Below are 14,682 nucleotides of genomic sequence, written 5' to 3' on the forward strand. Positions count from 1 at the left end.
TGTAATGCTACAAACCAGCTGTCCAGGTCTGCTCCAGCCTGTAGTGAGGTTAAAAAAATAAATACTTCTGGCTGGATTTCCACCCCCCATCATGAAGCTCTCACTGCATTTGTGAGAGGTTAGAAGAGGAAGACTGGTTAGGGGAGGTGGAGAGAGGTTGAAAGTAACAACATATATATATATATATATATACATATATATATATGTATACAGATATATATATCATATATATGGATACTGGAAGAAGGAGATGAAATCACAGCATTTGATCTTAAAATTTCCTCTGTCCCCTAATTATCTAATTATATACATTTACTTCTTTCATCAGTAAAGTCACACAGGCTATCAATGTGTCAGAGCACACACTGGTTTATATAAAGTTCTTTCTACCAAAACAAGTAGTTTGGTAAAAATTGTCCCTTAGTTAAAGTATGGCTGATAACTTACTGCACATAAGGAAGATCAGTGAGAGTTATATAACAAATGCTAGAACTGAACTCAGTCCAATATAAAATGGCCAGAATAAAAAAATTCATATAAATAGTCCTATGTACACTTTGGTTGCCAACTCTGGGGTTGACAACACTACAAGAGGCCATAACCTGACTGGCAGTGCAGGTCACCTGTCCACGGGAAATAAAAAGGAAAAATAAATCAGAATGCACCAAAAATAGTTAATGAGCAGAATTATGGTAATGATAAGAATTATGCTGCTTTTCTTTAAGGTGGAGAATTGCAGCATGTGGCTCACCAGCCACAAGGGTGTCTTGTATTCCAGCAGCAAGAAACCAGCCCCCACCTTGCTGCAGGCTCTGGCAAGCACCACCTCTGTGCCAAGGACACGCCCTGCCCTGGCACCGCCACCCTGCGAGTAACACCTGATCTGCAGCACACAGGGCAGCGTGGGCACTCGACTGCCCCACACAGAGGAAAAAGACAAAGCAGCAAGATCCAGCACTGAGAAAGCCCAGCCTAGAAGAGGGGCAGCTGCAGGAGCTGAGAGGAGTAGACGGGGTAGCCCAGGGGCGGGTCGGCCGCCTGCACGGTCAGGTTGCGCAGCAGCGCCGGGTGCGCCTGGATGCTGTAGCGCTCCTCGTCGTCGTTGGTGGCGTAGAGCAGCTCCCAGGACAGGTTGGCCCACTGGCCCCTCACAGCTTCTGCATTGAGCTTTCCCACCTGGACCAGCAGCTCCTGCAGAGTGAGGACTCGCCCTGTGTAAATTCCCTGCAAGAACAAACAGATCAGGATGTCCAAGACATTGGCGGAGAAGAGACGAGAGCGTTTTGGTTACAGAGCTCTGAGTGAAGCTTTGGGGCTGTGTGGTGTTTTTGGGGTTTTCAGGATGAAGGAGGAACTGAATTTGACTCTATGTTTTTAGAAGGTTAATTCATATAATATAAAATCATAAAATAATAAAAGAATGTTAAACTATACTAAAGAATAGAGAAAGTATCTTGTTAAGCCTTCTGTAAGTATCCTAACTAAAAACTCATGATTGACTCCTCAGAGTCCAACACAGCCTGATGGTGATTGGTCAAGTAAAAACAATTCACATGAAACCAATCAAACAACCATCTGTTGGATAAACAATTTCTAAACCGCATTCTAAAGCAGCAAAACACTGCTGCTTTAGAATGTGGTTTAGAAATTGCTTTAGGAAAAGCAAACTGAGATAATTATTGTTTTCATTTTTCTCTGAGGCCTCTCAGCTTCCTAGGAGAAAATCCTGGGCAAAAGGATTTTTCAAAAAGACATGACAGTAACAGGGCTGCACTCTATGAACACTTTAAACACAGCAAAGTATAAACCAGTCCCCTCAGTTCAATGCCTCCACTGGAATATAATCAGGAAATATTGCTGCATCTGAAGAACAGTGCAGTGGGCTTTTCAACAACAGCAGTGCCAGTTCCTCTTTAGTACAAACCATGTTGCAGAGCCTTCATGTTTTAGAACACAATGATGAGGGAAAAAAAGAAAGAACAGTGAAAAATAAACCCAAACTTTGACTGAGTAACTGTTCTCCTTACCATGCTTGGGTCATGCCCCAGAGAGAACAGGTATGGCTTTTCCTGCAGAACTGCCTGCTGCCACTCCAGGTCTGACACCAGCCCAATGTACCAATCGCTTTCGTACCCCTCCAGGTAATTCACCAGCTCTCTGAAGTTCTCCACTGGGCCCAGGCTGGCTTTGTCCAGCATAAGTTTAAAGGTGTATCTGAAAGGTGCAGAATATCACAGTCACTTGTGTGGCAAAGGCAGGAGGGAGAAAGCTCTTCAGGCCACAGAGGGTGGAGAGGCTCCACCAACTCTGCCACAGTCACTGCTTGCCAGGTGAGTCCCTGCCAGTCAGTCTGGTTGTGCTTTTAGCTCACCCACATGTAAAACACATCAGCTTAAACACCTCATTCACCTCCAACACATCCCCAGTGCCTGATAATGGTTACTGCCAAATATCCAAATCCAGCACATCTGTTGAGAGCTGGGGTCAGTGAAAACAGGTTGTTTTTCCCAGTTAACACAGCAGACTGGAGGCAGCTGCTGTGGAGAAGAAAGAAGAACCTCCATACCACAGGCTTCCCTGCCCGGAGTCACGGGCTGTATTTATATAGGGAAAACCGACAAATAAATTAAAACTATATGGGTTTAACAAAGCATTAATGAAATGACACTTCTCTATATAAATTTCTAATCTCACGGAATAGTTTTCTTTTACCTGAATGCTTTTAATGCCAGCTGGAAGAGCTCTGGTTTGCCTGTGAGCCAGTCCAAGCCAGCAGACCAGGGGATGCCACCAGTGTATGCCCTGAAGACGTGGCGAGGGGCAGGCACGGCGTTATCCAGCCCAAACAGCCCAAAGCAGCACGACAGCACCCCCAGGATGTACAGCTCCTTCAGAGCTTTATCTTCCACCAGCTCTGTGAGCAAACTGGAAGGCTTCTCTTGCAGATGAAAAAAGTCCAGCTGGCTCAGAACAAAGTGGTACCATTCCTCAGGAAACCTCTGCCTCATTTCACTGACTTTGGAAGAAGGCACTGGTGCTGTTCTCCATTCTTCAGGGATGCTCAGCAGCTCTGAGTAAGAGCAACTGAATTCTACACGAGGTAAAACTTCTGGCTGCTTCCCTTTGTCCACAGCAGGCAGCCCAAGCACCACAGTCCTGTTTAATTTATCTTCTGGAGACATTTCTTGTAGGAAATCTTGGCTCTGTGTTTCTATGGACCCTGGAATAGACAGGTGCACTTTGGGTGTCAGTCCCAAGTGCCCAGCATCTTTTCTGTCTCTTGTTCTGCCACTGGGTTCAAAATCAAAAATGTCACTATCATCAGTCCAGTCCTCCACTGTATCAACACTAAAGCTGTCTTCTTCCCTCAGAGCTCCGCATCCTTTCACTGCTCCACTGTGCTGATTTTCTGGAAATGATTCTTGTTTGTTCTTGTTGGCACTGCCTGGGCTTTCCCACGTCTTGGATTTTTTATAACAATACTGGACAAGCATCCACACAAGCACTTTCACAAAATCATCTTTCAGGTGCTTTAAATTCTCATGGGAATCAATTACTCCAGATAACACATTCCTGGCATCAGAATAGAGCCTCACAGGAACCACAGTACAGGGAGTCAGGATGTGCCCAAAATGGGGATTGGGAGACAGAATCCTTGTGTGCTCCTGACGTTCAAAGGCCATTTCAAAAATTTCATCCACTCTGTGAGCTTCAGCAGCATGGCAGGATGTTTCCTGCAGTTCTAGCCCCTAAAGCACACATGAAAACCTGTTAGTCTTCACCAGGACATAACTTTAAATGCCAGCATTTTGCCTGCAACAGAACTATTCTGAATAAAATGATTGTCAGTATTTCCACAACTGAATCTACAAATCTATCCAGAGATAACAGCAATAACAAAGCACTCTCTGCAATATTAGGCACAGATCAATGTCTTAAATAAATCTTTGCCTGATGCAAATCTTATTAGCCAGCTTATTAAAGATATTCTGTCACAAGCTGAATGACAAAAAAATTTCACATCTGCTACTCATGTAAATTGCAAGGCTAATTAGTACAACACTCATCTTAGAAATTTAAATGTAAATCAGTTACACTGCTGAAATGTTACACAGCAAAATGTTTGCATGATTTCCAAACATCAACATCTCAGTGCTCAGCATGCAATTACCTTAATGTTCACCCCACAGTACGTGAAGCCTTTTTCCAGCACCAAAATCCACATCAGCCTGTCCTGGAAGCGGCACAAGTAATGAGACCCAGGCAGAGAGAGACCTGAGCAAGAAAAGAAACCAAACAAAAACTGCATATTACCTTTTCTACATGCCAAGGAAAGGATTCAACAGCAAACACAAAATATTTCTGCATCAGCAGAAATAACTAGCACATCAGAAATAACTAGCACCTTAAAATCTTGGAAAAACTGGCTGAAATTGCAGCTTTGAAAAAGCTGTGGAAAGTTGGAAAACCTCACACAACTGCAGGACTACATTATTCACACCAGACCAGGGTTAAACAACTCCACCCTCAATTCCCTTTGCAGAGATGACTTTCATGATTAAAGATCATTTTTGGCTGCATTTCCAACCACAGAGTTCCCACTGGAGTGTTCTCTGGAGACCTGAAGTCCTCCTTACTGAGAATACATTACAGAATCATTCTATAGCACAGGAGTTTCCTAATGGCCCAATCTGCTGTGGAGTAAGAAGTTTATTTGTAATCAGAGAAATAAAAATATAATTGAACTGGAATTTGAAAATCAGGTCCTGAAGAACAGCAAATTAGTACTCAAAAAAAAAAACCAACCCAAACTTTTTCTTTTTTTACCTATGTCACAGAAAGTGCAATGCCAAATTTCCTAAGAACTGGTGGTTATTCTGTATTTGAACCATAGCTGAATGTCAATCCCATAACACAATGGTTTTATTCTTAAGCATGACATTTGCTGCCAGTTTATGACCTGCTTCTGCTGTCACTCATGTCTGGTGACCACTCACTTGCAGAACATTTTAGTTTTAAAGTGTTGTAAGGTGAAATCAGTGAAACCAACCATTAAGCAGTAGTTAAAATTTAAGTAACCTTTTCTATCCCACTGAGCTAATGAAGTGCATTTTCTTGCTAACATTTTGCAAAGACTTTAATTCCTTTCTTGCTAGCAGTTAAAGCTACTAAAACTCCTTTACACAGAAAAAACTCTGGGTTTAAATTAGTGACACACAAAGTGGCATCACTTCCTTTTGAACTCATCTGAGAACACCAGAGTTTTTCTTGCTTCAAGACATTCATTCACAGATTTTCCCATTAAAGAAGAGACTTTTTACCCCTCAAGACTTGTGTTTTAAATTATTTATTCTAAGGCATACATGCCACCACAGTCATGATGGCAATGGGGGAAAAAACCCCTATTAAAATATGTATATATATAAAATATGGATAGACATAAAAGATAGATAACATATATATATATATGACAGATAGCGATATATTATTATAATAAATTTATCTATTGTAAATAGAAAACATAATGGATTAATGCAGTAGACAAACTGAAGAATTCTTTAGAGAAAAAAGACTTTTTGGTTTTACTGAGTATCTCTCTCTGACCAGTGATGCAAGTGCAGCACATATTTCCTAGTAAAGCACCTGGATATTTTCTTCAGAAAAACCTGATTAAGGTTAACTTCCACTGCCTTCAAATATTAGGCCACTTTTTCCAGCCATAAGCCATTTTCTAAGAGGCTTATGTAAATATTTGCCTCTTGTCTGAGGGCTACAATCTTTTGATTATTTAGGTTACACAAAGGCTGTTTCTCAAGAAAATGACCTTGCAATTTTAAAACAGCTACTCTGTCTCCAGCTGGGAAAAAGACTGGGCATTTCTTCACCTCTGTTTCTGTAATTCTGTGAAAATCCCATCACAATGCCTTTACCAGGCTGTAAACCCACAAATTCTGTGAAAATACATCACAATGCCTTTACCAGGCTGTAAACCCACAAATTCTGTGAAAATCCTATCACAAGGCCTTTACCAGGCTGTAAACCCACAAATGCTGCTACAATCCCACCCCAACTGCCGGCACAAGGTAAGATATTAAATCTTATCAATGGGTTTGTTCTCAGCTGTTTACTGCTGCTTAGGCTACATCAGGTATTTCACCATAACCAATTAACACAGCCAAATTAGCAAAGTCACCTTCTGGATGCTGAGTAATGGGATGGATGCAGAGACAGACAGACCTGCAGACAGCAGTCTGACACACATCCTTCTCTATGCTGTCTGGCTGAAGAACCCAATTTGCTGCCTCCAGTTAGGTGGGATCAATGCATTCCATCCTTTTTATTCAGAAAGATTAGGATTGATACTGTTTCACCCCCATTTAGTCTCTCCTTAATGGTAACCAAAGATTTCTTTTTTTATAGGATTGTAACAAGCAGACATTGTAGAATCATTAGCTGGAAAAGATCTCCCAGATCATCAAGCCCAGCCTTTGACTGAATAGCACCATGTCCATGAAACCATTTCACAAACTGCTACATCTCCTCCTTTCTTGGATGCTCCCAGGGATGGGGACACCACCACCTCCCTGGACAGCCTGTTTCAGTGCTTAACCATTTGTCTAGGGAAGAATTTTTTCCCAAAATCCAACCAGAACCTCCCCTGCTGCAACTTGTAGCTGTTCTATTCTAACCCTTTGTCCTACTGTTGGTTGTACAGGAAGGATAAAAGTAACCACTTCATCCTGAGCAATCTCTGAATATCAGATTTAACCCAGCTGTGAAACTTGGTGTTCAACCACAGATTCTCGTCCCTTCAGAGGGATCCAATCCCAAGGGGTTTGGGGACTTGGGAGGGATCTGATCCCAAGGGTATTGGGCATTAGGATGGATCTGGTCCCAAGGGTTTTGGGGAGTTGGGAGGGATCTGATCCCCAAGGGTTTTAGGGCATTGGAAAGGACCTGATCCCAAGGGGTTTGGGGCATTTGGAGGGATCTGATTCCAAGGGTTTTAGGGCCTTGGGAGGGATCTGATCTCAAGGGTTTTAAGGCCTTGGGAGGGATATGATCCCAAAGGTTTTAGGGCCTTGGGAGGAATCTGATTCCAAGGGTTTTGGGGCCTTGGGAGGGATTTGATCCAAACAGTTTTGGGGCCTTGGGAGGGGCCTGATCCCAGGGGGTTTTGGGGCATTGAGAAGGATCTGATCCCAAGGGTTTGGGGCCTTGGGAGGGATCTGATCCCAAGGGGTTTAAGGCATTGGGAGGGATCCGATCCAAACAGTTTTGGGGCATTGGCAGGGATCTGATCCCAGGGGTTTTGGGGCATTGGGAAGGATCTGATCCCAAGCCTTTTGGGGCATTAGGAAGGATCTGATCCCAAGGGTTTGGGGCCCTGGGAGGGATCTGATCCCAAGGGTTTAGGGCATTGGGAGGGATCCGATCCCAAGGGGTTTAAGGCATTGGGAGGGATCTGATCCCAAGGGTTTTAGGGTGTTAGGACAGATCCGATCCCAAGGGTTTTGGGGCATTGGGAGGGATCCAACCCCAAGGTTTTGGCTGGCAAACCACATTTCCTGCACTATTTATCTGCATCATGCCAGAGCGCTCCCCGTACGCACCCAGGCCGCCGGCCGCCAGCGCAGACTGCAGCGCCGCGGCCAGGCCGGGCACCAGCTGCCGGTAGTAGACGGTGTCGGGGCAGACGCAGGCGGTGCCGCCCGCGGGGCCCGGCCAGCTCCGCAGCGGCCGCGGGAAGCCCACCAGGAACACGGGCAGGGTGAAGAGCGGCAGCAGGGGCGAGGAGAGCAGCGCTGACACGGCCACCAGGGCCAGCAGCACGGGGAAGAAGGCGACGTTGAGCGCGATCAGGGCGGCGCTGGACCTGCGGCGCTGCTTCTTCTCCGTCCACGAGGTCAGCAGGATGGCCATGGCAAAGTGCAGCTTGGACAGGAACTGCAGCAGCCGATCCCGCAGGAGGCCGACCTGCAGCACACGGGCAGGAAGAACAGGGTTTGTAGCCTACAGCACACTCAGCACAGATACAGTAACTTAAAGAAAATAAAGCATGGCTATCATTGCTTGGTGTGAGAATATATCTTAGCACAGGAGGATGGTGATGGCAAAGTGCAGCTTGGACAGGAACTGCAGCAGCCGATCCCGCAGGAGGCCGATCTACAGCACATGGGCAGGAAGAACAGGGTTTGTAGCCTGTAGCATACAACATAGAGTATGTAGCCACAGCATAGCTGCATATTGTAGCACAGCTACAGTAATTTTATAAAAATGAAGCATGGCTATCATTCCTTGGTGTAAGAATATATCTTAGTACAGGAGGATGGCCATGGCAAAGTGCAGCTTGGACAGGAACTGCAGCAGCCGATCCCGCAGGAGAACGACCTGGGGCACACAGGCAGGAAGAACAGGGTTTGTAGCCTGCAGCACACTCTACTACATAGAGTATGTAGCCATAGCATAGCTGCATACTGTAGGATAGCTACAGTAATTTTAAGAAAATGAAGCATGGCTATCATTCCTTGGTGTGAGAATATATCTTAGTACAGATTTTAGCTTCTGTCTGCTGTGTTCTGGCCCCTGTTGTAATTCTCCAACAGAAATAGATACTTCAGAAAACAATTATCTGCTTAATTTTACAATATGACCATTACCTGTTGGGGAAGAAGAAACAGGAAAGCCTTATAAATATGATTGTCAGGCAAAAGATTTTGATAATATAGAAACTATAAGTGAGATTGAAATGAAAGCAAGCTTAGAGATACCTCAGTTACTGAACAACTGGAAAACAATGGTGTGGCCAGCTGAAGGTGATCCCCTTTTGATGGAACAACACCCTCTGCTTGCAGGCAGGCCCAAGGGTCAGAGCAGACCCTACTAGCTTGGCAGAAGGGGCCCAAAGAGGAGTTTTTAGGGTTTAAAATTTAACACAGTTTGGTAATGTAATGATTCTTATAGGCTGTATGTAAATGCTATAGGATTTGTATATTGTACTAGACTGGTTAGTGAGAATTAGAATATTCAACACAGAAGAAGATTTATGATATTGTAGCGGGAACCTCACTCCCTTACCCTTTATATTCTCTTACCTTTTTTACTCCCTTACTCTCTCACCCTCTCATCCTCTCCCCCTCTCTTCTCTCAGGCCTGCTCTGAGCTGCAGCTGGCAGTTCCAAGCAGTGCCCCTGCACCCAGAACCTTTGCAATAAACCACCCAGGCCCTTTGCAATAACCCACAAGTTCCTCAACCTGGCTTCACAGATCTCTTCTCTCCTCCCAACCCCCGACGCTCCTACAATTACCAGCAAGAGTTTGATTCCTGTATCAAGGCTCCTGTTCCACCAGAGGTCTGGATTAACCACCAACATTTGTGCTGCTGACACAACCACCATGTCTAGTAAGGCATTTTCTGTATTTTGCCAGACCTAGAATAGAGATATGTTAGAAATACATTAAAAAACATATCTATTTATCTCTGCTTTCATGACCTGGGATATTTCTTCCAGGTCACCTTGGTTCTCAAGTCATGTAGAAGAGCATTTCTAAGGCTAACATGTTTAAAATTCAAATTACCATTCTGAACATCCTTGTGAATCCAATGGAAACAGACAAGGAATGCAGGTTTTGTAGGGAATGGTCAAGTGACAGGAATGCTATCATAGCAAACGGAGACACTGCAATTGAAACAAAAGCATCACTGACCTTCCAAAAATGTAAGAAAAGCAAACAGAGGTAAGCAGTCTTATTTCAGGATGGAAATCCCAGCAAAAAAGAGAAACCTTCCCTTCATCATCACAAACTCCTCTTTGTGTTACACTCCCACGTTATCAAACAATTTATTTGCACTAATGGCCCAGGACAACAAACATTTACATGGATGCTTAATTCGTGCTTGCTATTAGTTCCTTTATTTGTTTCTTCAAGAGAATACTCAAATAAGTAAAAACAAACATGGAATAGCAGTCATCAATGTATTTCCCCAAAGTAATGGTTCTTTATGAAGTTAAATAATTTAAATCCATTTTTATTCCCTCAAAGTAGATGCATTTGTCTCCAACCTACCAGAATGGAGGCTCTCCCCTTTACCAGCAAGCTCTAAGAACCAAATATTTGGTCAGCTTGAAGACTTTCAAAGCATTTTGTTTCCAAGTACATATTTTTAAAAGTTGGTACTGCAGTTGTAACTAAAATCCTTTAAAAGGCCCTGCTTTCTCAGCTAGGCTTTTAAAAGGATCAATTTTTTAGGTTCACCCCTATAAAAGAAATAAATCAAATCACTTCCAAATTTAATCACTTTCAAATACGCTGGACCAGTAACTTTGACCTCAATGCACAATTTAACAAGACATCAACAGTATTTCCAGCCACTTGGTTTCCCTTGGTTCATTCCCAGAATCTTGCACATAGAGCAATTCTAGAGTTTCAATCTCCCTACAAGCATCATCTAACAAACAACAGACAGTGGTGCATTCCTACCTAGTGTTAGTAAAATCCTCCTGACAACACCAACTTTCATTAGCCTTCTTTGCTTCTCCATGAACACAGCCACAGTCCTGACATCCTTTGGGTAAAAGGGGTTTCTGAAGACTCCAAACAAGTACACTCTCTGAATCTCTCTAAGAATCCACATCATTACAAGTAACAGGATCAGAATGTAACTTGCTATGGCCTGGGGTCTGCCTTGGGAAGATGATGAGGAGCCTGCAAATTGATGCAGCAGGCCTGCTTCTGTGAGAGCAAATGCCAACACAGTCACATAGAAAATTAATTTCCTCCACCCAAATTGTATTCTAAGAGCCCTGTGAGCATTTTTAGCTTTGCTGGAGGCTAAATGGCTGATCATGGTGTGTTTGAAGGCAAACCCAATCTCACTTAGGTTAAGACTCAGCATGAACCCAAATCCAGTCATGAAGAGGATCACACCGAGGGGGCTGGGAATGAAATACGATGCTATTGCTGTTCCAGCAGAAATGAGAAACATTACTAACAACCTGTGAAGGAGAAAATAAAGAAGATTTGCTTGAAAAGAAAAAGGTTATAAACAACACTGATATATTTTACAATTGTAGAAACATTTACTTGGTGTTACTTGACATAGGTGAACCTCCTAGTCCAAACTCCAAGAGTTGTTCCATTCCCCAGAGAAAAAGTGCATCAAGAGGGGGCAGAATTCCCATGGCCCACAAGAATGGCAGAAAAAGAAACAGGATGTGCAAAATCTGGTTTGTCTGCTCTAGAATGGGTGTGTTGACAGCAAACCTGGATAAAAGAAGGAATAGATTTGAATTCTGTGAGAGGAAAAATAACTTCAGTGTGGGAAGACTTCCTGTTTAATTACTACAGCAAATCCCAAAGTAAAAACCTTACACATTCAACCTATAAAACCTAATGAGTATCTTTTAAAAGGAAAAATAAAGACATTTACTTAAGCTTAGGACAGTAAAACATTAATTAGAACACCAGAACACAGACTAAATTTTCATTTAAAAGCTTTGAAGCCTTCAGATGAATACAGTGATGCAATTATCCCAATTATTTTGTTACTGCTGTGATAATACACTGAAAAAATACTTGTGCAAAAAGGAAAAGTCCACAGGCTCCAAGGCCTCAACTGTTTAACAAAAAATTATAAAGTATTTTTTCAGAGACACAAAAGTAAAATTTTATGCAATTTCAAGGCCTAAGATCTAAGCTTTAACACTAGAAGAACTGGCATGTTGCCTGTACACCTACAGATAATATTGTATATTCCTAAAGAGGGAATATATTTCTACATAAAAATGTCAAAATCTTCTTGCAAAAACACAAAGATCAGCATTAGAAATTTGCATAAATTCTAACCTAGATGTAGTTTACCAACTAAAGGTGGTAGACTGCCAAGATATTTGGTTTCCCTCTCCATTTTAATACGTAAGCAAGCCTCAGAGAAATTTTATCAGGAATTTTGACAATGTCTTAAACTTCTCCTCAGGAAATTGCATAGAAAAATTTGGAGTCCAAGACCACATGTATAATTCTCATACTTCACCTGAGGTGGCAATTAGGGTAAATCATTAACAAGGACATCTCCCAGTGCAAAACCAGCAAATTCAAACATGCTTTGTTTAATGTATCTGAAGTAACCATAAAATATGTACATGTGACAAAGTGCTATAAATATCACCTGACAGGGAGAAAGAATGCAGAAAATAAATCTAAAAGCATCTTGTTTTAGGATCCTGATTCTACAAATACTTCAGCTAAGACACTCATCTGAAAAACAGAAATGTGACTCTCCTAATTTGTAGACTGACACAGCTCTTTTCTATTGGAAAACTATTTAAAAATCCAAGTTCCAAATCTGTATCACAAAGCCACAGCAATATTCCCATTTGCTTATCCATTCATTAAAACCAAATTCAGAGGTTCTGGGGTTTTTTTTTTGCTTGTTGTATAAAAGCCTCTGCTATCACTTTACAGAGCTGAAATTAGAAAGTATTCCAGGATGAAATCTGGACATAAATCCAGTAATCCTGAAGCTTGCAGTGTTTAGATTTATGATTCCAGGTCAGGAACATGTGTTTTCAAAACACATCCTTTAAAAGGATATATTTGCAAATGCTCCAATACAAAAATATGAAAAATGACATGGTACAAGATGGTTTTAACCTATCTCTTACAAACTGCTCTTCCTAGTTTACATGGGATGCTATGGAAATTTAAGAGCCTTTTATACACAGCATAGAACCTCAATTTTTATCATATATGCATCAATTTTCTTCCTTTGAAGTTACTACAGTTGATTAGAATCTAAAAATAAAATTTTCCTCGGAAGAATAATTTAACCTTTCCCATCAAAAATACACAGAATAACCATCACTTCAAGTGGCTAAATGCATTATTACATTTACCTGTGTGCAAGATCCACTGCAATAAAGACAAAAATGTAGAAAGGTCTCATCAGAGCAGTGATTTCATAAGTATCCAGTGCTTGGAAAGTGGCTGTTTCAGTGGCTGTGTTTATGATTAATGAATACTCTCCTATGCATATGGTCACCCATCCAAACACAAAGATCACAACAGTTCCTCCAATGTTGCTGTATAACAAGGTTATTCTGTTTGGCAGCAAATACCAAGCTCCCAGCCCACACAATACCCCTGCCAGAAGGGAATGGAATACAGTGTTGATTATGTACTTCTTGCCAGGAATAATAAATTTTACTGTCTCTGAACCTACACAGCTGGAAAATTCAAACTCGTCTTCATCTGTCAGGGTACTTGGAATTTGCATTCTTTCTACTGTCACCGTTTTCTGCTTTGCATAGAGGTTTGTCATCTGAAGAGCAAGGGCAGTAACAAACATGAGCCCTCCTGACAGGGCTGCTGTGCACAAGTCCTGCATCACCCCCAGCTGGTACAGGAGTGTCCCCACTCCTCCCCAGAGCCATGGGGTCAGGAAAAGGATGATCTGGTTCACATAGATGTAGGGAGGGGCACAGTAGCCTAACTTGAACCTGGGGCCTCCCAGCAGGGTCTGAGGGAAGCGCTTCAGGAAGAACTCCTGCTTGTAGTCATTGAGCAGGGGGACATCTGGCCCCATCCTGTGGCTCAGCAGGGCTGGCTGGGGATCATCTTTCCTGCAGGAGAACAGGAAGGAAAACATGGACACATTACTGATTGTGGAACTCAGAACCCAGGGAATTCTTGTGTCTTCTTTTATTTACCAAGCTACAGTGGAATTCTGACATGTTGTTGTTAGAATTTCTCAGAATACAATAAGCAAACATCTGTTTTAAAATGTGAACACACTCTTCCATCTGAAGGTTGCAAATAAAAATATATAATCTGTTCTTGGGAGGTGACAAAACCAACCCATCTCCCCATCAGAATACCTTCCTAAAACCGACACTCTTCCCACTCAATCTGATTGCAATCACACTTTGGCACAGACCTCCAATTCCAAATCCTGTTAAGGATCTCTGTGCACTGAGTCTGTGTTTTCAGTGAACAGCCACACAATGCAGGGACTCAGGCACAGAGAGCAAAAAAAGAAAATGAAAACTTTATGCAATAAAGCTTTTTCTACATAAATAAGTCAAAGTGTTACAAATTGTTTTCCACACCAGCATTGTTATCATCCTCCCTACACAGCCCTGCTGCAGGATATGATCTCAGTGTTAACTAAAATAAGCAGTTCACTTTCTGCTTTCTAAAACTTACAAATTAAAAAAAAAAAATCAAACACAATATTTGTGAGTTGTAGCAGAATTAGGATATATTCTTCATGGTGCCAATGGAAAAAGCTGAAAGAAAGGAAAAAAAGATACCTGTAAGACATTTACAGTGACCCATCAAACAAAATAGGTTTGAACGCTCATTCAGAGGGGATCAGGCAATGTAGGAACAATGAATGTAAGGTGGTAACTGTGATATTCAAATATAATTCAGTGCTACTAATCATGAAAGCAAGAATTTATGAGTGACAGGCAGAAATACTCAAGCTAAGAAATAGGGTGAAAAAAACAGCACACAAACAAGCAGTCCCATTGTCATTAATAATAACTCTATAAAAGACATTGTGTGCATTAGGAGATGTGCAAGGACAGAAATTCTGACTTTTTTCCCCTGGAGCTGTACAATCTGATGAATACCCATTGCCATCACTGGTGAGACATTAAAAATTAAACATTTGGCTGC

General features: G+C 42.1%; 1 protein-coding gene across 1 annotated transcript; it reads right to left on the reverse strand.

Annotated features, from left to right (window-relative positions):
* Nucleotides 1–926: 926 nt before the first annotated feature.
* PCNX4 (pecanex 4) lies at nt 927–14,437 on the reverse strand. Its single transcript, XM_054286781.1, has 10 exons — nt 12,897–14,437; nt 11,086–11,265; nt 10,483–10,997; nt 9,580–9,680; nt 9,309–9,431; nt 7,614–7,977; nt 4,172–4,275; nt 2,713–3,749; nt 2,028–2,214; nt 927–1,224 (listed from the first exon to the last, which is right to left on the reverse strand). The coding sequence occupies exons 1-10, from the start codon at nt 13,646–13,648 to the stop codon at nt 973–975; spliced, it is 3,615 nt and encodes a 1,204-aa protein (XP_054142756.1). The 5' UTR covers nt 13,649–14,437; the 3' UTR covers nt 927–972.
* Between the last annotated feature and the right edge of the window lie 245 nt (nt 14,438–14,682).

This window comes from Melozone crissalis, unplaced genomic scaffold (genome assembly GCF_028551555.1).
Source record: "Melozone crissalis strain CALT ecotype California unplaced genomic scaffold, PUWL_Pcris_2 ptg000056l_1, whole genome shotgun sequence".
NCBI classification, from domain to species: Eukaryota; Metazoa; Chordata; class Aves; order Passeriformes; family Passerellidae; genus Melozone; species Melozone crissalis.

What these genes read in the sequence shown, in the direction of transcription:
- PCNX4 (XM_054286781.1), bottom strand. Translation starts at nt 13,648, where the DNA reads ATGTTTTCCTTCCTGTTCTCCTGCAGGAAAGATGATCCCCAGCCAGCC. An exon ending in CAGGAATCAAACTCTTGCTG is followed by an intron (nt 7,978 to 9,308) that starts GTAATTGTAGGA and finishes CGTGTGCTGCAG; the next exon opens with GTCGGCCTCCTGCGGGATCG. An exon ending in GCTGGCGGCCGGCGGCCTGG is followed by an intron (nt 4,276 to 7,613) that starts GTGCGTACGGGG and finishes TTTCTTGCTCAG; the next exon opens with GTCTCTCTCTGCCTGGGTCT.